Source organism: Doryrhamphus excisus, linkage group LG17 (genome assembly GCF_037039965.1).
Source record: "Doryrhamphus excisus strain RoL-2023G ecotype Guam linkage group LG17, RoL_Dexc_Guam_v1.1, whole genome shotgun sequence".
Classification (NCBI taxonomy): Eukaryota; Metazoa; Chordata; class Actinopteri; order Syngnathiformes; family Syngnathidae; genus Doryrhamphus; species Doryrhamphus excisus.
Genome location: NC_136373.1, coordinates 16,000,642 through 16,024,943, shown reverse-complemented (window position 1 = coordinate 16,024,943; position 24,302 = coordinate 16,000,642). Strand labels below are relative to the sequence as shown.

The 24,302-nt window shown below is 42.2% G+C and overlaps 1 protein-coding gene across 4 annotated transcripts in view; it reads left to right on the top strand.

The window, feature by feature from the left end:
- Positions 1 to 24,302, top strand: part of itga8 (integrin, alpha 8) — a 53,542-nt gene that overhangs the window by 17,783 nt on the left and 11,457 nt on the right. For all 4 annotated transcript variants that reach the window (XM_058085241.2, XM_078797583.1, XM_078797584.1 and 1 more), the window contains 12 exons: positions 769 to 825; positions 1,712 to 1,764; positions 1,838 to 2,043; positions 8,784 to 8,984; positions 14,223 to 14,268; positions 14,341 to 14,448; positions 19,038 to 19,093; positions 20,680 to 20,837; positions 20,930 to 21,061; positions 21,525 to 21,592; positions 23,297 to 23,444; positions 23,792 to 23,884. In XM_058085241.2, the coding sequence (XP_057941224.2) occupies positions 769 to 825; positions 1,712 to 1,764; positions 1,838 to 2,043; positions 8,784 to 8,984; positions 14,223 to 14,268; positions 14,341 to 14,448; positions 19,038 to 19,093; positions 20,680 to 20,837; positions 20,930 to 21,061; positions 21,525 to 21,592; positions 23,297 to 23,444; positions 23,792 to 23,884 (1,326 nt within the window). The remainder of the gene's footprint in view (positions 1 to 768; positions 826 to 1,711; positions 1,765 to 1,837; positions 2,044 to 8,783; positions 8,985 to 14,222; positions 14,269 to 14,340; positions 14,449 to 19,037; positions 19,094 to 20,679; positions 20,838 to 20,929; positions 21,062 to 21,524; positions 21,593 to 23,296; positions 23,445 to 23,791; positions 23,885 to 24,302) is intronic.

Here is a 24,302-nt window from a genome sequence, read left to right as displayed (position 1 = left end):
TCCAGTCTTACAGTACCAAACATTTGAGGCTCGGCGAGGTCTGCTAAGACGCTTCATGTGGCGCTGCGTGTTTAACTGCCGGGTGCTCTGATGGGGACATGTCCCCGGGGGGCTGACTGACTGACTGCGTCCGTCCTCTCCCTAATGACACGCAGCTTCCGCTGCATGTGGAGGGGAGCGCTGACCCCGCATCACCCCCGGGGTCACCCTCCTTTTTACCCCCCCCCCGACTCCCCATCACCTTAAAATGCAAACACGGATCATGCAAAGTACACACACTCTGCAACAGTGTGGTTTGTTTTTAGGTCTAGTGGAGAATGGCGACGGGGGGACGCAGGTTGGTCGTGCTCAATTCCCCCCCTTTGGGACTCGTCAAAAACTGAAATTAAAATTGATGATTTAATATTTGTGTTTATCTTTATCGTGTTTAGCATGTCTTTGTAACATCTGCAATTGGCTCAACCAGTGTGTGTGTGTGTGTGTGTGTGTGTGTGTGTGTGTGTGTGTGCCCCCCGGCTGTCTCCATGTGGTTGTTATTTTAGTTCTTATTAAGGAATTCTCAGGCTCCCCCTCCATCTCTCCCCACAAGCAGAGTTAGTTTGGGAGGGGGGCGGCGGGGGGTGCTAAAGGGGAGCACAGAGGATGGTAGTAATGAAGGAAGGCAACATTTTTTTTTTAATATTCTTTTCTTGCAGTGTCATGTATGTGTTGTGCAAAAAGAACAAAACTTACCGAGTCATCACATGATGGGTCATCTTCTTCTTCTAGGTGGTGATTATCAACTCCTCCAACCTGACCTTCATCCAGAACTTCACAGGGGAGCAGGTAGGCTGACATGCATGTCAGTGGTATCCGTACCCAACCAAAGTTTGGAATGTTCGGATTTTGAGTGGAATTGTCCACTCCAGGAGCCAGGAGCTGAATGGAAAAATTCACAATAAGTTCATGAACGGATCAATTAATGACTCGGTTCAATTAGAATGGGTATTTGATCAGTCGTCTTCACCATGCTATTCACAACAGGTTCATGAACGGATCAATAAATGACTCAGTTCATTAGAATGGGTATTTGATCAGTCGTCTTCACCATGCTATTCACAACAGGTTCATGAACGAATCATTAAATGACTCAGTTCAATTAGAATGGGTATTTGATCAGTCGTCTTCACCATGCTTTTCACAACAGGTTCATGAACGGATCAATAAATGACTCAGTTCAATTAGATATGGGTATTTGATCAGTCGTCTTAACCATGCTATTCACAACAGGTTCATGAACGGATCAATAAATGACTCAGTTCAATTAGAATGGGTATTTGATCAGTCGTCTTCACCATGCTATTCACAACAGGTTCATGAACGGATCAATAAATGACTCAGTTCAATTAGAATGGGTATTTGATCAGTCGTCTTCACCATGCTGTTCACAACAGTTTCATGAACGGATCAATAAATGACTCAGTTCAATTAGAATGGGTATTTGATCAGTCGTCTTCACCATGCTGTTCACAACAGGTTCATGAACGGATCAATAAATGACACAGTTCAATTAGATATGGGTATTTGATCAGTCGTCTTAACCATGCTATTCACAACAGGTTCATGAACGGATCAATAAATGACTCAGTTCAATTAGAATGGGTATTTGATCAGTCGTCTTCACCATGCTGTTCACAACAGTTTCATGAAACTACTTCCTCCTCCCCTTCAGATGGCTTCTTATTTTGGCTACTCCGTGGCTGCAACCGACCTGAATGGCGACGGGTAAGCCGGTGACCGCGTCGCCATCACTTGATCCTCTGTACGCCCGTTCAATATCCATTTTATGTGTTCCCAGGATGGACGATGTGCTGGTCGGAGCCCCCCTCTACATGGAAAGGGAAATGGAGAGCAAACCCAGAGAGGTGGGGAGGGTCTACTTGTACCTGCAGACGGCCCCGCTCACCTTCACCAAACCTGTTGCCCTCACCGGCACGCACACCTTCGGACGTTTTGGAACGGCTATAGCGCCTCTGGGAGACGTCAACAACGATGGATACGACGGTAGGTGGTAGCTGGAGGCGTGAAACCAAGCGTGGGAAGGAAAAGATACAAAGGAAATTAAGATGGATGATAAAACAAACAAAGAAGAGGAAAAATAACAACTCCTCCTCTCATGCTTTAAAATCTTTGCCATTTTTGGCTTCAGGCTGATAGTGAAGTGAAATTATGTGAGTGTATTATTGTAGCATTATTTCGTCAATATACTCAGAATGTTTAATAACCAAGAGCCTTAGAAATGCTTTTATAATTTAGATGTAGCATAAACCTGATAATGTATTGTGTTACATCTGTTTAATGGGGATTTTTACAAGAAGGGGATTCTGTTTTTAGGGGGTACTTATTCCAAAAATTAAGAAGTATCACCTTAGCATTACATTTGTTTACATTGTAATATCAACTCGAGTTGCACGGCGGACAAGTGGTTAGCGCACAGACCTCACAGTTAGGAGACCAGACCAAATATAAGCGATATGTTGTAGTATTCTGGTCACTAGGCGACAGTAATGACACAAAACATTGAGACGTTACCTGACATTACTGATATGGCATAAAAAAAAAGTCTCCTCCCATTCCATGTGGAAGTGGTAAATTTTTGCCTTCTTAAGTTTAGGTGAAATGAATTTAGGTATGAATGTGAGTGTCAATGGTTGTTTGCCCTGTTCTCCATCGCTCGATTGCAGTGCGGGCACCAGTTGACATTTCGACATATTTTGTCTAGAATATACTGAAAATCAACACAAGTTCCTATTTAGAACGACGGTCTTTGTTGCGAATCCCAATAATAAACACTAAGTAGGTCTCCATTTCCAGACATTGTTTCAGTTTGCAGGGTCGTAGCAAACTCATGAATGGCTGTTTACGTTGTCAAAGCGCTATCATATTGAAGCTTGTGGCTTTAAATAGGTCTTACAGCAGGGGTCTCAAACTCAATTTACTTGGGAATAGAATAAAGAAAATCAATCAGTAATAAATAAATAAATATAATAATAATAATAATAATAAAACGGCACATAATAAAAACTTAAGAAACCACATATAGTTGGTGGGTAGACAAATTATTTTTTTCAGATTAAAATGAACAAAGCATTATTAGAGCCCTGTAGACATGACAAAACACGACTATAGTCACATTTATACTCTTTTTATTTACAACATATTGCGCAACTGCAGGGTCTTGAGACACGTGCTAACTCGCAAACTGGAGAGCTAGCGACCTAAAAGGTAGCCTTCAAGTTATTTCCTTTAAAATTAAATAGCCAAAAACTTACCACTTCCACACGGATAGGGAGGATAACTATTAACAGTTATTTAACCTTTAACATGAACATTAATCAAACGTAATAATTTTTTCTGGGTACATGATATCATACAGCATCCATATCAAACTTGCGCGGGCCGCACTAACATTAAACTTTCATATCAAGGCGGGGGCCTCAAACTAGTGGGCCGCGTGTTTGAGACCCCTGATTTACAACATATTGCGCAACTGCAGGGTCTTGAGACACATGCGAACTCGCAAACTAGAGAGCTGGCGACCTAAACGGTAGCCTTCAAGTTATTTCCTTTAAACTTAAATCGCCAAAAACTTACCACTTCCACACGGATAGGGAGGATAACTATTAACAGTTATTTAACCTTTAACATGAACATTAATCAAACGTAATATTTTTTTCTGGGTACATGATATTATCATTAAACTTTCATTATTAAACTTTCATATCAAGGTGGGGGCCTCAAACTAGTCTCCTGCGGGCCACATTTGGCCTGTGTTTGAGACCCCTGTCTTACAGGGATCGTGACCTTTTCCGTACGTGTTTTTGGGACAATTTCGGGGGCTAAATCTGCTTGACGGACAGATCAGTGTCTGCCTTTTTCCTGCTCCTTCTGGGGTATGTTTTGTCTCCGACAAAGGAAATCCCATCAAAAGCTCAAACGTCGTTCAATCAGGAAGTCTGTGATGAAAGCTTGTCTGCGTGAACACGTTTCCTGCCGCGATGTCCGAGGTTTAAAGCCTTAAAAGTTATTTTTAACTCTCCACATGTGCCTGGAGATAGAAATCATCTGGGAGCGAGTTTTTTTGTCCCGCCCGCACGGAGTTCATTTCTTTTTTTTTGTGTGTGTTTGTATTATCCTCACGTTGATTGGACTCACGCACACGCACGTCGGATGCACATCTGGTATATGACAAGCATGCGAGTGATTTATGTTTTACTTATTAATGGACGCGGTCTGTTAATGTGTTCCCTCTCCCCCCCCCCTGTCCTATTAAACTATCAGATCAATAGCCAGCCGATCAATAGTGAGGCTTCCACTGACATGTAACATAAATCACATCAAGCTGTCCGTCAGGATGTGACAGGCCCCCAGGGGGCCACAAATGCTCTTAGTGACACGCAAAAGCCGTTTTTTTTAATCTAATGAGCGCTCGCCCGTGTCCACGCGTGATTTGGTTATTCGGCATGACATCACAGAGTCGTCACGGAGACATCAGTTGTCAGTTACTTTTTTTTTTTTTTTTGGGGGGGGGGGTTCCAAATGCATACCTGAACCACCCACCCACTCTTTGTGTTCCATCTGTGTGTAATCACTGACCGAAGCGTTTTTTTACGTTCCTTCGAAAACGACAACGTGTGCTCTCGTTCTGCATGCTTTGTTGAGAATCAGCTGTTAGATGATTTGACATGTGTTTTGATTTTTTTTTTAATCATCTCTACTAACATCCTGTCAGTATCGCTCGTACTGATCTCTGTGATTCCGGGGGCATGGATTTTGAAGACTGATTACGTCATAATTCCGCTCAAAAATCCCCCTTTTTTCCACTGGATGCTAACTAATTGGTTTGACATGGCTCAACTCGACATTGATGTTTTTCTACCAGCCGCTATGAGGTACTGTTTCTAGTACCTGGGTAATCATGGGTCACGGTGTGCCGATCCCATACCACATTACCATATCATTCTAACCTTTAATGCAGTATTGTACTCTACAGCCTTTACATTTTCCTTTAATATAAATGCGTCTCCTTTCTGGCGTCATTGGGAGACTTTTCCGGTATTTGGTATTTGGTATTTGGTAATGGTAATGGTATTATTTCATTTGAACATGCATCAGATTACAATTGAATGCATCACATAATCAGTTCACAGTTCCACATGTCCAAAAGGAGTAGGAAGAAGCAAACGTTATTAAATCCTACCCCTCCGTCTGGTACCTTTACAATCAGTAACTGGTACATTTGTTCACTTCCTGCTTTCCTAATATAGTTTACGTTTTTTTTCTTGTCACGTACCAAAGTACAAGGTGAAATTTAAATGTAATTTAATTTAATTTAATTTAATTCAATTTTATTTTATTTTATTTTATTTTATTTTATTTTATTTTATTTTATTTTATTTTATTTTATTTTATTTTATTTTATTTTATTTTATTTTATTTTATTTTATTTTATTTTATTTAGCTAATTGCATCCAATAAGGCATTGGTAGGGAACCTATGGCTCAGGGCCAGATGTGGCTTTTGATGACTGCATCTGGCTCTCAGACATTTCTCAACATGATAAGAGTTTTTTTCTTTTTTTTTTTTTTACAGAAATCACAGTGTTAAAAATAACATTACGCAGCCAGTTATCATTTGGATATTTTCCAGGTCAGACCCCAAAACGTGGTTATTATTGAATAACTGGATAGCCTACACGGGTCATTGAGAGGTCAAAAACAATGCAGAAGCAGAAGTCACATTAATGGTCATTTTTAAATTAAAAAAAATTGCCGGTCTTGTTTAAAAATGGACACAATTTGTTGTGTTCAATGAAAATGAAAATGCAATGAAAATACAAAATATTGAAGATTTTCGCCCTCATATTGCAGTGGAATCATGCACGACTCCGTTTTAAATATAAGACCCCTCATTTATACTGCAGGACACTTCACACATCATTAGCATGTATTTTTATTTTTTTTACAACTATTGTGTAACATGCATGTTGACACTTGCAGACACACAACCACTGGTAAACTATATATATATATATACACACATGGTTACATTTATGCTCTCTCCGCCACAGTCTGCTTCATGTGGAACTACTTGTTTAGACTGAGGGGGTCTATAGACAAACAGGATGTCTCGAGGTGTTTATGCACTCCAAGAGTGAGACCTTCTCTTGTGTGGGTTTATGCCAGGGGTCTCAAACTCAATTTACTTGGGGGGCCACTAGAGTTTTCCAAAAAAACGCATTTATTAAAAACAAAAAAATTAAAAAAACAAGAAAAGCTCTGATAAAACATTCCACTGTTCTCAAATATCTTACTTATTATTTTTCTACACAAAATAAGATGAAAAATCAAATCAAGAATAAAGAAAATCAATCAATCAGTAATAAATAAATAAATATAATAATAATAATAAAGCGGCAAATAATAAAAACTTAAGAAACCACATATAGTTGGTGGGTAGACAAATTATTTTTTTCTGATTATAATGAACAAATCATTATTAGAGCCCTGTAGACATGACAAAACACGACTATAGTCACATTTATATTCTTTTTATTTACAACATATTGCGCAACTGCAGGGTCTTGAGACACATGCTAACTCGCAAACTAGAGACCTAGCGACCTAAACGGTAGCCTCCAAGTTATTTCCTTTAAACTTAAATAGCCAAAAATTACCACTTCCACACGGATAGGGAGGATAACTAATAACAGTTATTTAACCTTTAACATGAACATTAATCAAAAGTAATATTTTTTTCTGGGTACATGATACCATACAGCATCCATATCAAAGTTGCGCGGGCCGCACTAACATTAAACTTTCATATCAAGGCGGGAGCCTCAAACTAGTGTCCCGCGCCACGTGTTTGAGACCCCTGGTTTATGCAAACGTCCACCAAACCGCTTTCATTTCAGCGTTTTACATAAGGTACAAAAAATATCTTTTGTTTTTCTCCCCTGTGTGTAAGAGGTCTGCGGGAGTTTGAAGTAATAGTTCAACCTTTTATGGAAATACGCTTACCTGCTCCCCTGCCAAGAATTAGACGGGAAGATCAGTGGCGCTCTCCGGTTTATCCCAAAGATATGGAGCTACAGAGCCGGGAGACGTTTGGCTTCATGTCAAAGACGGTTAACGTTAACCCGACTTTCTGTGGAATTGAAGCAGTACAGCTTGTTTGTATCATCTGTTCACGGGGCTGAGGGGGGTTGGATTATTATTGTTATTGAGCGTTTGTGTGGAAAAAATAGTTAAGGAAATGAATAATGACGAAACAATTCGGAAAGGAACAAGAGAGCCGTCTTAATGCTAAGCTAAAAAGCAAGCTACTTCATCACCAAGTCCAGGGGTGGGCAAATTTTTGATTCGCAGGCCACAGTCGGTTAAAAAAAATTTGCCGGAGGGGGCGTTTGTATATAGGTGGTCATCAAACAGAACAACCTGCTTGCTCACGGTGCAACAAAACGAAAACAAAACACAATCACGTCAATCAACTATTAGTACTAAGTGTGTGATAAAACAACAACAAAACGCTCAACTTGACACGTTCAGTAACTTAAAACTGATATTTCCAAATGCCCACAAGGCATGCTGGGTAGTCCAGCTGCAACAGCATTATGAACTATGAATAATAAAACATTGGATATCAAGACGATGTTAACTCCGCCTTCCTTGTTTACTACTCCTTAACATATTTTGCAATCATTCACAATCTCGGTAAAATGTTGAGAAAGTACCACAAGCTACCCAGCATGTCTTGCGGAAGGATTATATGGGCGTTTTTTTTCATTCATTCATTCATTCATTCATTTTCTACCGCTTATCCTCACAAGGGTGGCGGGGGGTGCTGGAGCCTATCCCAGCTGTTTTCAGGCATTCATACCTACGGATAATTTGGGGTCGCTACTTAAACTAGCATGTTTTTGGAATATGGGAAGAAACCCAGAGATGCCCGAGCTTGGAATCAAACTCGGGTCTCCCAGCTGTGAGGCGTGCTCGCGAACCACTCCTCCACCGTGCAGGCATGGCGTAGATATTTATTTGTACGCCCACACATGGCGCAGTAGGGAGGTTAATTTGTTATAAGGCTACAAGCTACAGATTGCATGTGACTGTTTTGGCGACTCAAGTCCAAGAAAACCCAAGTAACAAATTTTTGGCAATAAAATTTGTTATAATTTTTTTATATTTTATATATTTATAATTTTTTATAATTTTTTTTATTGTTTTAAAACAGTTTTTCTACAATCTTGTGAATTTTACTACCCACATTTCTTCATTCCCTACATACAGTATGAAGCTAGATGCTAGCCGCTAAGCTAGGAGGAAAGTTAGCACGGCTATATAATGTTATTGTTCAGCCTTAGCGGATCTCTGATTTTAGTTTCTTTTATTACATTTGTTCAAATTATGTATGTCATAACGCATGAAGTGATATAAAGTAGCTTTATTGTAGCTTTGTTGTCTTTAGCGGGACGCCATTTTTATTAGCATGGAGTGACTTTATTATTGCTTACATTATTGAACGCCAACTATATTTTTGTGAGTTAGGATGAGATTTGAATAGGATTAAAGATGTCGGAAAAATAGATCAGTATGTCTAAACCGATGCCAGGATTCTTCAGAGCTTACCGTTATCGTCTTGGGTGTAGCTACACCAAGGTCGCTAGGAATTTTTTCCTCCATTTTGGTCCCCAAAGGGACTCGAAGCGTTCTGATTTGTAAACCATGTGTGTCATCTCTCAGACGTGGCGGTGGGCTGTCCGTTTGGCGGCGAGGAGGCCGGAGGTCGAGTGTTGATCTTTAACGGCCACAGAGATGCAACCACGCGAGGTCTGACCATGAGCCAAGAGCTGAGAGCATCCGAGGGGGCCCGCACCAGCAGTCTTCCCGGGTACGGCTTCACCCTGAGAGGAGGCCAGGACCTGGACCGCAATCAGTACCCAGGTACATAACGTACAATTGTCTTATCATGGAAAAGTTTTCCTTAAAGTTGCAAATTCTTCCATTTTTCCAAGTAGCTGATCTTATTACAGTCTCCCTCCTCTTCATTCCTGAACTCCACATTTCATCAGTCCCTCTGTTGCCATGTTCTTCTCTGTTGCTCACTCTGCTAAAGTCATCACCGAGAAGGAGTAGGACCGGGAAGCAGTGCCAATCATCTCCATATATCATCTATCTATCTGTTCCATCTCTTACCTTCCATCTATCCTTCTTTACCTTCTTCTATCTGTCCATTTTACCTCCATGAAGAGCATAAGAATAATAAGAATGATAATGATAATGGCGGCACGGCTGTCAAGTGGTTAGCGCGCAGACCTCACAGCTACGAGGACCAGGGTTCGATTCCACCCTCGGCCATCTCTGTGTGGAGTTTGCATGTTCTACCCGTGCATGTGTGGGTTTCCTCCCACATTCCAAAAAAACATGCTAGGTTAATTAGCGACTCCAAATTGTCCATAGGTATGAATGTGAGTGGGAATGGTTGCCTCTCGCCCAAAGACAGCTGGGATAGGCTCCAGCACCCCGTGACCCTCATGAGGAAAAAGTGGTAGAAAATAAATGATTAAATTAGTACCTCGTACTTCGGTACGTGACAAGAAAAAAACAAAACAAAAACTAACTATATTAGGAAAGCAGGAAGTGAACAAATGTACCAGTTACTGATTGTAAAAGTGCCAGATGGAGGGGTAGGATTTAATAAGCTTTGCTTCTTCCTACTCCTTTTGGACATGTGGAACTGTGAACTGATTATGGGATGCATTCAATTGTAATCTGATGCATGTTCAAATGACATTAGGTATGAATGTGAGTGTGAATGGTTGTTTGTCTATACGTGCCCTGTTATTGGCTGGCGACCAGTCCAGGGTGGACCCCGCCTCTCGCCCAAAGATAGGCTCCAGCACCCCCTGTGACCCTTGTGAGGAAAAAGCGATAGTGAATGAATGAATAATAGTAATAATAATGATAAAAATTATAATGACGATAATAATAATGATAATGATGGAAGCTCTTTAAGATCCAACAATGTCAATTCTGGCAATTCCATGATGGCTATTGGCTATTTCTTTCTTGTGCGACACCTCCATCCACACATGTTAACAGAAAGTGGGGCTTGTGATCCCTCTCGTTAGTGATGGAGGGGTGTGTGGGGGGGGGGTGTTGGTCAAAGTAGGACCTTGTGTAAGTCCAAATTAGAAATCCTGCAATTAGAAAAGCTGCACATTGAATTGAAATAGAAGTCTAACAGGTCGGAGGGGCGGGGTGGTTGGGTTGAGTGTCTGGGTGGCAAAATGGTGTCGCCTGTCATTAACAAGAGCTGGTAGACGGAAGTGTGGCACACACACACAAACACACGTACACACACACACACACACACGTGTGTGAGTCATTTGCAGGCCAGTAAAGTCACACTGTTCAAAGGCAGCAGAGATGTTTGATGAGAGGACTGGGAGGACTGGGAGAGTTGCCGTTAAAGTTAGACAGGACAGGAGCGTAGTTAAAACTTTGGGACGCTTTTAGCTCCAATTTAGGCCGGTGTCGTGTACGTAATAGTAGTGTTTTTTAATATCTTGCAGCGGGAAACCGAGGGTGACAGGAAATGCTACGAAAAAGCGGGCAACACGCGACGCAAGCAAATAAAAATAGCTGCCTCGTTATAAGGCAGGGTCCACTGCGCCGGCGCCAGTTGGTGCCAGTTTGCGCCAAAGATTATGTGTATGGCGTGTAGTGGCTGACTGTGGCGCGGAATTAATGTTCGCTCGGCATGTTGCCGTTAATTCGCCGCCACAGCGAGCCACTACACGCCAATCACATAATCTTTGGCATGAACTGGCACCAACTGGCGCCGGCTCAGTGGACTCCTAGATTGTTTGTGCCATTACATTCCGGTGGATTCCAATAGTCGGATCGTTTGTGACATTCGGTTCCAGTGGGTGGACACTTGCATGTGATTTGAAACACTTTGAAATTGTCTTGCCGCCAAACTCTATTTTTGCCGCCGTTACGGGCCACCATGAGCCAGTTGGGAGGCAGTTTGAGCCACTGCATGCCACTAGGCACCTTATTGGTGACACGAGGCGCCACAGCAAATTGCATTGGCGCGAACTGGCACCACCTGGTGCCGGCCCAGTGGACTTTTAGATTGTTTGTGCCATTATATTCCAGTGGATTCCAATAGGCGGATCGGTTCCACTTGGTGCACACTTGCATCAAGCAATTGGTACGATGACGGTTTTAAACACTTTGAAATTGTCTTGCCGCCAAACTCAATTTTTGTCGTCGTTACGCGCCACCATGAGCCAGTTGGGAGGCAGTTTGAGCCACTGCACGCCACTAGGCGCCACAGCAAATTGCATTGCCGTGAACTGGCACCAACTGGCGCCGGCCCAGTGGACTCTTGTGCAAAAAAAAAAAAACATTCACTAAACCTGATGAAAGCACACTAAGGGTCAGCCATTGGATCTGGGTCAGACTCCTTGCGGGCGCCTTTTTAGGGGCGACTTAGGGGTTAAAGGTCCAAAATGGATAACATTTACCTGCCAATCAGACATGCGTGATTTAAATCATCGATGTGTGTGGAGGTGAGAGGTCATTAGCGTTGTCATCAAGTCTAAATTTATGACAAAGTCAGCATACAAAAAGTGCAGATTGGAGTAATTCGGTCCAAAAATAATATTTCTCATTTATGCATTGCGGTGTAACGTTGCACGTCATATGGAGAACCAATCTCCCAATGCACTTGGGTAAATAAGTCCCAGAATAGCTTTGAATCCCACACAGACACCCAAGAATGAAGAAATCCCGAGCATCTTTTTTCCACTGAGTGACATTGACATTTGACCTTGCCTCATCGCGACTGGTCCCCCCGCAGCCTCGGAAGGCGGTCAGAGCGTCCTGCCTAGTGACAGCTTGACAGTCTGTTTAAACTCTACGTGAAGGTCGTATTTTCATCACCAACTCCAGAGTCTCTGTGGTGCGTTCAAGGGTCTAACACACCTTAAACTGTATGTTAGGAAATAGGATTGACACGTGTAAGAGGGAGGTAAGCCCGTGTTTTATTATCGGGCTCTCACTTAACCTTCGAGTTAGAGTGCTTTTAAGGAAACACACCTGACAATCGCAGGGTTTGATTTCCTGCTGGGAGAACCCAAAACAGAAAAGCGAGCAAGGTGGGTCCATGTGGCTTCCACCATCTGGTGAAAGCACACCTTGCTCCTGATGGCTTTCACAGATTGTAGGCCAATAAAAGCCAAGTACGCCACACCTCCACCTCCCTTCTCCACCCCTCTTTCTCATGTTCTCCCCCCCCCCCCCCCCCGTCTGAATGCCCCACAAAAGCCACATCTTGAGGTCCTTTCTTGTCACACGCACACATAGCGGCATCGAGCACCCCAGGGGGGATGAGGGACAGGGCCTAAATGTTGCGGTTTCAGCCAAAGGCAGAAACAGATGTGTCTCGCTCCGATTCAATTAGCCCCCTTCTTGAATGTGCAGTGGGGGGGGGGGGGCATGGACAACAAAGGACAACAAAGGACAACATGACAACACAAACTGATGAAGCTGATGAGGATATAGTTTTGTACTCTTTTCCGATGTTGGAGAAAGTCAAGTTTCAAGTAAAGACGCATGAATCTAACTCAAGTTTCAAATGGAGTCAGTTCTATTAGGGAACTAATGAGTAGAGTAGTTACTGGGGAACTAATGACATAGGTCCTGTAAATTTAGAGTAGTTACTGAGGAACCAATTAGCAACTAATGAGTACGGTAGTTACTGAGGAACTAATGACTTAGGCACATACATTTAGAGTAGTTACTGAGGAACTAATGACTTAGGCACATACATTTAGAGTAGTTACTGAGGAACCACTGAGTAGAGTAGTTATTGGGGAACTAATGACTTGGGTCCTGTAAATTTAGAGTAGTTACTGTGGAGCTAATGACTTGGGCCCCGTAAATTTAGAGTGGTTACTGATGAACTCATGAGGAACTAATGAGTAGAGTAGTTACTGGGGAACAAATGAGTTAGGCCCCATACATTTAGAGTAGTTACTGATGAACTCATGAGGAACTAATGGCTAAGACACGTAAATTTACAGTAGCTACTGAGGAACTAGTGAGTAGAGTAGTTACTGGGAACTAATGAGTAGAGTAGTTACTGAGGAACTAATTAAGAACTAATGAGGAACAAATGGCTGAGACACATGAATTTAGAGTAGTTACTGAGGAACTAATGAGTATAGTAGTCACTGTAATGACTTAGGCCTCGTAACTTTAGAGTACTTACTGAGGAACTAATGCGTAGAGTAGTTACTGGGGAACTAATGACTTAGGCCCCGTACATTTACAGTAGTTACTGAGGAACTAATGAGTAGAGTAGTTACTGGGAACTCATGACTTGTGCCCTGTACATTTAGAGTAGTTACTGAGGAGCTAATGAGTAGTGGTTAGGCTTAGGTAGTTCCATTCCTCGTTAACTACTATGTACCTTATTTTGCGTATCTTATGGTAAAGTGTTACCCTGAATGATTGATGCCGAAGTCCAAGTGGAGTTGCATGACCAAGTTGCATGACTCAAGTCTCTATGTTTTCTACTTCTACTAACAATCCATCATCAATTGTAAATTGAACCGAATACATACACATATAATACATTTGGAAAATTAATAAAACATTTATTTGGCATCTTTCAGTGCTATAATTTCATCATATATTGTTCTATGAGTTGTTTTATTAGTGCAGTTATACATGCTTTTTGCCATCAGTGATGAACTGACTATGAAAATAGTTATGAGTTGCCTCTCAGTGTGGATTATAGGCCTTTCTATTTCCTGCTCTATGTCTTGTTAACCTAGTTTAACCGCATCTGGTTATCGTGCCTTGTATCAATTAAGTAGCCCTTTTTTTTTTTACAATTGACAGATTATTCCAATCAGTGTGTGGGCGTCCCACAACCACAACAATTACATGCTGGCATTCTTCCAAACTGTGACAAAGGTTGCGGGTTCATTCCAAAGCCAATTAGAACAACAAATAAATACTTGCAAAGAATTTGTGTTGCTTAGCTCCGTGGACTTGAACATGTGTGTCTGAACGTAGCATGGCATTGTTGTAAAAAAGGGAGAGCGATAGCAGCACATCAAACTGTGTCCTCGTGTGTGTTGATGATTTCTCTCCCCCCTATAGACTTGATCGTGGGGTCTTTCGGTGCAGGAGAAGTGTCCGTGTACAGGTAAGGTAATGCGCAAAGTCGAGGCTCAAAAATGGCCGCCGTTGAAGTGTTACAGCATGTGTTGTGCGTTAGGGCTCGTGCTGTTGTGTCCGTGGATGCTGAAATGATCCTGACGCCAAGGATCCTTAATCCTGATGACAGGCAGTGTCGCCTACCCCACACGGACGCCACGGTGACCTGGTAGGACCCTCAATGTTGCATTCCAGAAAAAACGGGAAGAGAAATATTTCCGATTCACTTATTGGCAAAGTACAGGGAAAATGCCAAATGTTCCATATCTCGAATTCCAGGAGGTACGTATGTTGGGATCTGTTATCATGATGGAAAACTACCACTCAATCCAGTTTCCCAAGGGCTTCGGAATGTCACCCGCGTTTCCCTGAATGAGCTCCCCACTTCCGGCAGCACTCATGCAGCACACAACCATGATGCTACCACCATCGAGCTTATAAGCAAGACACAATTATCTCGGTCCTCACTTGTGTGGCCAACCGTTTAAACAATAATGGCCGTTTGTTGACGACCAAAATAGCTAAGCTAGTAAGCTACACCCACAAAATGTAAGAAAATTTGTGCATTTATAGGCCGCGGGTGTCTACTTCGTAACATGGGTTAAGTAAAGTAGTACACAGAAAGATTTACATTTTAAGTAACTACATGCTAGGTTGCACGGCGGTCGAGTGGTTAGCGCGCAGACCTCACATCTAGGAGACCTTTTTTAATTAGCGACTCCAAATTGTCCATAGGTATGAATGTGAGTGTGAATGGTCGTTTGTCTATATGTGCCCTGTGATGGGCTGGCCACCAGTCTCTCGCCCCAAGACAGCTGGGATAGGCTCCAGCATCCCCCGCGAAAATGAATAAATGAATGAATAAATACCTGCTAGCCTACAAGAAACATTGCTGTCCTCATCCTCTTCCTGCGTTTTCTTCAGTGTCAGAATTGAACAACATTATAATTCTTTCATCATACACTTTGTCAGCCTCTCTTACGTCTCGAGGAAAATTAGCCCTTGCATTTTTGGACACTGCTCCACATTGTCATGATCCACTGGCTTGAAACTAACTTGAAAGCTGCATCAAATGTATTTGTTTGTGTGGTTTTTCAAAAAAAAACAAAATGGCTGTCCTGAAAAATATGATTAGAATATAATCATAAATTATCCGCATCACTGTATAAGCGTGACGAAAAAAGTAGCGTCTTATACACTGCATAGTACGGTCGCACAGGCTGTACACTGACTACTAGTCGACTAGTGACTAAGTACACTGACTACTGACTAAGTATTTATTTATTTACTAAGTGTTGTTTCAGAAGTCACAACGGTTCACTTCTTTTTATTAGAATACTGCCAGTACAAAAAACGGGGCAAACCACATGAAAATTTCAAAAAGAGCGCTAGTGATTTAAAGCTACAAGGATCAAAGTCTCAACCAAATAAGAGACTAATGAGACCTGCTGCTGCTGTAATGAAGTTGAATCTGTGGCAGGCCATAAACCTGCGGCTTATACTGAACCATTACACGGCACACATGCTGACGGACCTAAGAAATATTTCTAAACTTTCCATATAAACTTACGGGAGTCAATTAATCTGATTTTTTAATACATTATTCTTCCCATGGGTCGCCATGGAGACCCAAGTCTGAAATCTCCTGCTGCTTCACCAACGTCTAGCACGGTCAGAACATATTAGGGCTGGAAGTGGGACTGTTTAGACAAGAGAAGTGTGCTGGGCTCGCTGCCATCACGGCGCGGCGGCGTGTGAGTGTTGGCGGCGGGAACCAGAGATTTGAGTCTGATTGACAAAAAAGCACTACACTGTGCCGCTTGGTCATAATAATACTCGGCTAATTCAAATAAACAAGCACAAAGTTGGTTCGAGGTATGGAACTAGATACGCCTGGACACACACACACACATAAACACACACACACGGGATCAAACAGCAGCACACAGAAACATAAAATTAAGGGACACCGAGGTGGAGACGCCAAAGGTTCAAGAGGTGAAGACTTTTATTGATGGCAGGCCCAATTTAGTTTGTGACTTCCAACTTTATTTGCATGCAATATATTATTTCTTGTACAGATATATATATATATATATACTGTATATATATATATCCATCCATACATTTTCAATGTCGCTTAACCTTACTAGGGTCGAGGGTATGCTGGAGCCTATCCCAGCTGTCTTTGGCTGAATATTACCTAATATTACAGAATTTTAGGTAACTTTAAGGCTGCACGGTGGTCCTAGTGGTGGAGACCCGAGTTCGATTCCCCGCTTGGACATCTCTGTGTGGAGTTTGGTTGCTTTGGTTTTCTCCGGGTACTCCGGTTTCCTCCCACACACCAAAAAAAACATGCTAGGTTAATTGGCGACTCCAAATTGTCCATAGATATGAATGTGAGTGTGAATGGTTGTTTGTCTATATGTGCCCTGTGATTGGCTGGCAATCAGTCCAGGGTGTACCACCAAAATCACAAAACCGATGACATCACAGATCCGTCGCTGTAACGTGAGTTATCATTGTCCTAACTGTGTTTATAAGTCGTATATAAGTTGTCAGTGAAGCATTATAGAGTGTGCATACATGAAAGTGAGTGTTTCATGCTCACGGTGAGCAAATTACAATCTCACCGATGTCTGGAGTTGCTAAAAGCCTTTTTTCCACCACAATCAGTGGGTCTGACAAAAATTAAAAAGTGGCGTTTGGCAGCTGTCTGGAAGTCCTTGGGAGCCTTTCCCACCCGCCTCCAGGCATGCCGTGGGTGGAATTAAATTAAAACAGACCATTTTGCCGGGAAGTAGGAAATACAAGGAAACACAGCTGGAGTGGGTGCAGCTTCTGGAAGCGCTAGAAAGCTTTCTATGCAGGTTATCGTGTGTAGCTGCTTTATAGGGGTCCACAACTCAATACAAAGAAATGACCAATTAAATTAATCTAATAAATCATAAACAAAAGTAACAAAGACAACCTATTACACTCACTCATATATTAATAGCGTATATTATGTGATTATGCATCCAATACGTCATATGTAATGTTCAAACATCTTCAACTGAGGATTTACTGTATACTAGATCAGATGGCATATTTATTACTGATATTTAAAATTTAAACCAGCTGTCATCTGTATTTTGCTTAAACGTCCTCCTTTTTTTCCAAGTACTTTGTGGTAAATTGTCACCACTAAAAGTGCAAATACCGACCCCGTTTTTTTTTTTTCATTATGCAAACAATGCATTCCATTTCATTTTAGTATGATTACTGCAAAACATTAGCCAAGTTTGTTGTTTTGGCTTACTGTCTTCTTTTTTTTTTCATTTTATTTTATTGTTCCAAGCATGTGTCCCGCTTATGACTGTGACTGGCTGTTATTTACTGTTCTTGTAAAAGCGAAACAGCTTGAGGGGCAGGAAGTTAAATTGGGTCACAACATTAAAAATATGCAGGTTATTATTTAGAATAAAGTCAAAAATCACGTTATATCAGAATAAAGAGAGGATAAAGCTCTTTAATTCAAATAAAGTATCACTTAGGGGTAGTAGGCCTGTCTAGATAACACATTTTGCCGGTCCATAATTGTGCTATTAATTATCGACCGATATTCAATTAAAAAATATATATTATTATTAAGATTATCTTGTCATATTTGAGTTGTACCTTGGTGAGACGTAGCATATTAGCTAATCGCATAGCGTCAAACACGTCACATACAATTCTTACTCCCGGTATCAAAAGAACTACACACACAACACAATAGACGGATAAAAACAGACAATACACTACCAACGTATAGTGCAGAATATTACAATATAATATTTTCTGAATTAATGAATGTTGTATTTTTATGTTTCTCAACTTTACTCAACTTTATTTTTTCACTGTTAAGCATCTTTGAGGATTCTGAAAAGCACAAAACAAATAAGTAAATGTATTATTATTAATGAGTTCTAAACCATGTTTTTTACAGGCTTTTTTTTTTACAAAAACTGCACAAAGAGGTTAAATAGCTGAGAAGATGCTCACTCTGTTCTGTGTTCATTGCGTATAGAGCCAAAGCATGCAGAGTGAGAGACTAACAGATGGCAAAGACGCGGAACTCACATCCGGAGCTCATAATTACCATTATTTATCATTCGATAAATCGATATGTCCATTATCGTTATAGTAAGCATGGCTAACAATAGCAAAGTGTTGGGCGGTGGAGCCCAGATGCATTTTTGGGAAAGGTTCCATCGAATAATGACTACCCATGCACTGGCGCTGCGTCCTGTCGGTAAAATTGGCCTCATTTCCTAGCAATATACACATATGCATACCACACACACACACGTTGCTTACTAGCCACATTTGAGCATGCTCACACAAATACATAAAAAAAAACACATGCTTACATGCGGGACTCACAAAACCACCCGGACTGGAAAGGTCATTCAGTTTCATTTTACAGCATCCCCACTCCGTCATCCTCAATATGTGCATTTAAAGCATTAGCGTTACCCAAGTGGAACCAAACAAATGGTGCCTCACGTGGGCAGGTTTTAAATTCTAGACGCTTCCTTAGATTAGCGGATTAGCCTCCTAATGCGCGGCTCACTTTCCTGTTTCCTTGATTGAAGAGGCGATAACTCACACATCAAAAAATGGAGGAAATGCAGAACCGTTGACCAGTCTCCCATGTCTGTTAGCCTATAGGAAACCCCCTTGTGTTATTTGCCACCACAATGACTAAATGACCATTCTCTTTACCTGCAGCCTGAAGGTGGATGTTTGCGCACAAGTGGGTGGAACGGGCATCCCCAGCTCTGTGGGTAAGTAGCCCCTTTTTTTTACCTCATCGCTCTTTAATAATGATTTGGAGGGCGGCCATTTGTTAGTGACAATGAACCAATGTTGTAACAGCGGTAAGAAGCAAACTGCTCAGCCAGGATGAAGAGTGCTGATTACCGTATTTTCTGGACTATAAGTCGCTGCAGAGTATAAGTCGCACAAGGCCAAACATGCATCATTAGGTAGAAAAAAAGCATACATAAGTCGCTCCGGAGTATAAGTCGCACAAGACCAAAAATGTATCATTAGGTAGAAAAAAAACATACATAAGACGCTCCGGAATATAAGTCGCACAAGGCTAAAAATGCATAATTAGGTAGAAAAAAACATACATAAGTCACACAGGAGTATAAGTCGCACAAGGCCAAAAATGCAGAATTAGGTAGAAAAAAAACATACATAAGTCACTTCGGAGTATAAGTCGCACAAGGCCAAAAATGCATCATTAGGTAGAAAAAAACATACATAAGTCGCTCCGGAGTATAAGTCGCACAAGACCAAAAATGCATCATTAGGTAGAAAAAAACATACATAAGTCGCTTCGGAGTATAAGTCGCACAAGGCCAAAAATGCATCATTAGGTAGAAAAAAACATACATAAGTCGCTCCGGAGTATAAGTCGCACAAGGCCAAAAATGCATCATTAGGTAGAAAAAAAACATACATAAGTCGCTCCGGAGTATAAGTCGCACAAGGCCAAAAATGCATAATTAGGTAGAAAAAAAACATACATAAGTCTCTCCGGAGTATAAGTCGCACAAGGCCAAAAATGCATCATTAGGTCGAAAAAAACATACATAAGTCGCTCCGGAGTATAAGTCGCACAAGGCCAAAAATGCATCATTAGGTAGTAAAAAAACATACATAAGTCGCACTGGAGTATAAGTCGCATTTTTTGCGGATAATTTATTTTCCAAACTACTTGGCCAAAACAGACATTACGCCATCTTGGAAGTCAAGTTCTAACAATAAAAGAATAGAGAACAGGCTGAATAGGTGTAAGATATGCTAACACAATGCTTATTCAGCTACACAAAAAATAAACATGAACAGAAAAGGTGTCCAGTGTTTATGTAACATAACATTATAAGTTGCTCTGGAGCATAAGTCGCAGGAACAGCCAACCTATGAAAAAAGTGCATCTTATAGTTCGGAAAATACGGTATATTGTGTAATATGAACATAGCGGTGACTATAGGGGTGTTATTTCATATCTAGAGGGCTCTAATAATGTTATTTCGAAGATTATAAACAGGTTTTCTATGCCATAACTATGAAAATATTCCAATTATGAAGAAGAAATTGTCAGCTTATGTCCACAAGCTTGTCATTTCGGTCACAAACCCAAAGGAAAATACGGTAGTTCTCTGTACAGACCAGCGTTTAAAGCGCATGTAGAGGTAGATCAAGCTGGATGCTGACTACCCAAGATCAAGTTTTTTGACCTGGCACTAATTACATAGAAGTCATCATTTGAGCTAAAATGTGAGGTAAAATGGAGTCCAATAAGAATCCAGTATCCAGACAGTCTATACTTTTCAATAACCGCTACCGCATTCCTCCTCAGACCTGAAAGCTGAGCTGCATTTGGATTGGTTGAAAGGCATCCGAGGAGGCGTCAAGCGCGTCCTCTTCTTGGACACCCAGCAGCCTCAGCTCACCGGACTCCTAACGCTGGGTCACAACCACCCGAAAGCCTGCCTCAACTACACCATTTATCTCAAAGTGAGCAGACCACGTGATATACAGTAGAGTCCACATGGACTCGGCACAGGTAAGACCGGCCTTCATATAATAACGATATGTATCTCTTGCAGGAGGAAGATGAATTCCGGGACAAATTATCTCCCATCTCATTGGCTCTGAACTATAGCTTGGCCCCTCCCACTCAGGGCCAAGAGTTGCCACCTGTTCTAAACTACTACAGCAGCACGTTCCTGCAAGAACATGTAGGTATAAACAGCAGGTTGATCCATTTTTAATGCAAGGGGGGGGGCACACCGACGTACAGTATGTCTTGTCGTTTATGTTGCAGCTGTTTTTTTTCTACTTTTGACGAGTTGGACGTGAGTATATGGGCTGTGTCTCAATTCCCGCACTTCCATATAATAATAATAATAAATGTTATTTATATTGCACTTTGCATATTGACATTTTGAGTCCATATGTGCGCTGTCAGTACCCAAATGTTGCACTCAACACGCCCCAAATGGGGGGGTGCGCAGCGATAAACCTTAGCCACCCTCATTCGTCTCCATTTGGTGGAAACTGTAGTGGTTGCAATTCACATTTAAAAAGGAGAGAAGACAAAAAGGTGGGTAAATTAATATGGGTGCTGATGGAAGTATCGGTTCCGAGACACAGCCAATGAGGACGTACTTTACTGTGATGACACCCAACTTATCTTCCCAGGCTTACATTCTCCTGGACTGCGGCGATGACAATATCTGCATCCCGGACCTCCGGCTGTCCGCCAGCATGTAAGAGACACATGACCACGCCCTCTGACCTCAGCCAATAAACATTAACCGCGTCGACACATGTGCACGCTGTCACTCGGAAGAATCTGTTCTTCCTCAAACAATGAGATGAGGTTTACATCACGGTTGCACACTGTAGTTCCAATTGATCATCCATGTGGAGCATGTTTGTCTACATGAACCCGCCTTCTCTCTATAGTGCTTCCAGCTGCATGCAGTCGCCATGACAACATTATACAAACATCCTGTCACTTACACACAGCTGGGGTCAAGGGGATTCCATTCCAGAGAAATGAACAACTCGCACACATGAGTCTGAAAACTGGGCTAATACTTCACTTTGTCATTATAGTCACAAATGAACGTATACTACACAGCGCTGTAAAAAAATAGCGATTTAACGGCGGTAACTCGTTTATTTTATTAATTACATAAAAATTGTTTACGCACCATGTAAAGCCAGCCCTGCTTCTTATGACGGCAGACGGAAGTACAATAGCATCCCCACACAACCAGTGCAATTCCAACACAATATACATTAAGTATCTCCACTTCAACTCATTGTCACTCCAAGACAGCAAGGTGCATTCAGGGGCACTCCGACCATCACAACAACGTCTTTATTATGCGTGTATGTGTCGTCTAAGTAAACAGAAAGACAAAGGAAAAACACTAAGCGGGTATTCTTAGCACTGACTAGCGTAACTCTTACTGGGGGAGTACAATTTGCTGCATTTAAGTACGCTGGGAAAGTGTGATACAAATGTTCTGCCAGTACTAGGATCGGACCATTTTTTATTCTGAGACGGGGGGAGGGACGGCTCTGTAGTCACTCAAAGTCAAAAAATTTAAATAAATTGAAGCAAACTAATCATTTACCGGCTGCACGCTGGGCGAGTGGTTAACATGCAGGCCTCACAGCTCGGAGTCCCGAGTTCAATTCCACCCTCGGCCATCTCTGTGTGGAGTTTGCATGTTCTCCGGGTACTCCGGTTTCCTCCCACATTCCAAAAAAAAAACATGCTAGGTTAATTAGCAACTCCAAATTGTCCATAGGTATGAATGGTTGTTTGTCTATATGTGCCCTGTGATTGGCTGCATGGCCACCCGTCCAGGGTGTACCCCGCCTCTCGCCCATAGACAGCTGGGATAGGCTCCAGCACCCCCGCGACCCTTGGTAGAAAATGAATGACCAGTTAGCCCCAAATTTATTTCACCTAAACTTAAGAAGGCAAAAATTTACCACTTCCACATGGAATACGAGGAGACTTTTTGTGCGAGAGTGAATGTGAATGGTTGTTTGTCTATATGTGCCCTGTGATTGGCTGCATGGCCACCAGTCCAGGGTGTACCCCACCTCTCGCCCCAAGACAACTGGGATAGGCTCCAGCGTGAGGATAAGCGGTAGAAAATGAACAAATAATCACAAACCACTTTGTTTCACATAGCTATAACAGGCTACTTCCTGGTTTGGCGAGGATGATGCAAGATGAGAAACGCTTCCTTTGTAATTCCTGTCACATAACATGCTGGAAACCGTTTTTATTGTGTTTGTAGTAGGCTACTTCCTGGTTCATGAATGCACCAGTACTCAGTAGCATGTATGTAAAATTAAGGTAAACAAACCAACTAGCTAATAAACAGCAATACAAACACAGTCTTAGTCTCTTAATAGTTTTTTTTTTTTGCTGTGGTGTAACACAGGGACCATTCTGAGCTGGTGATCGCCGACGACAACCTGCTCATGTTGACCGTCACCGCCACAAACCGAGGCGAAGGAGCCTACGAGACGGAGCTCCACGTTCTGATCCCACCAGAAGCCGACTACATTGGCGTCGAGAGGAGAGTGGAGGTGACTGAAGCCCGCTTTGTGTGCGTGCATCACTTCCTGTTGTGTCTCGACCGTGCCAGTTCGCCGGCAGAGGCCCGCATTAGTAGCCCCCTGGGTCAAGCACCTTGTGTGTGGGTGTGTTGTTTACTTGTGCGTGTGTATGTGTCGGCACTAATGAGTGTGTAATGGAGCGATGTGATGGATGAGGTTGTTACTGTCAGAGCTATTCATCACTTGCCCCCCCCCCCCCCCCCCCCCTCCCTGTTTTTAGATGCTCCCTTGTTCCTTCTCGTGACTCCCGTCTCCCCCGGCGTTTATCACTTCCTGTGGCGCTCACTTTTTGTGCATTTTTTTTTTCTTCCCTCCAGTCTCTGGATCAGTTGAACTGCGAGTACAAGATGGTGAATGAGTCCAGGATGGTGCTATGCGACCTGGGTAATCCCATGGTTACACAAACGGAGGTGAGCGGATACAAATCGGCGACTGTACTTCCTCAGCTTTAACGCAAACCGATTGATTGATTGTTTCCAAAAATGAACATCATCTCCTTGACCCTTTGCACAATTTCCTTCGCCTTGACTCCGCTCACGGACACGCAATCGTACCTGAGGGTGTCAGCGTGCGGGATAAGGTTCCATTGAACTCCTCAATGACTGACACGTGCAGGAAAGCAAGGCTTTGCGGAGTAACAGTCGTCATTTCCTGCATAGATATGAGTCACATGATAGATATGTGTCACATGTGAACTAGTGTGTTTGTGTAGGATCTTAGCGAAGGTGTCAATGGCGCTCTGACACACGGCATTGTGATAAATCAATTATGCGGTCGTGTTACACTGCTGGGGGAGGGAGAGCATAACGAGGCATGCAAAAGGTGTGT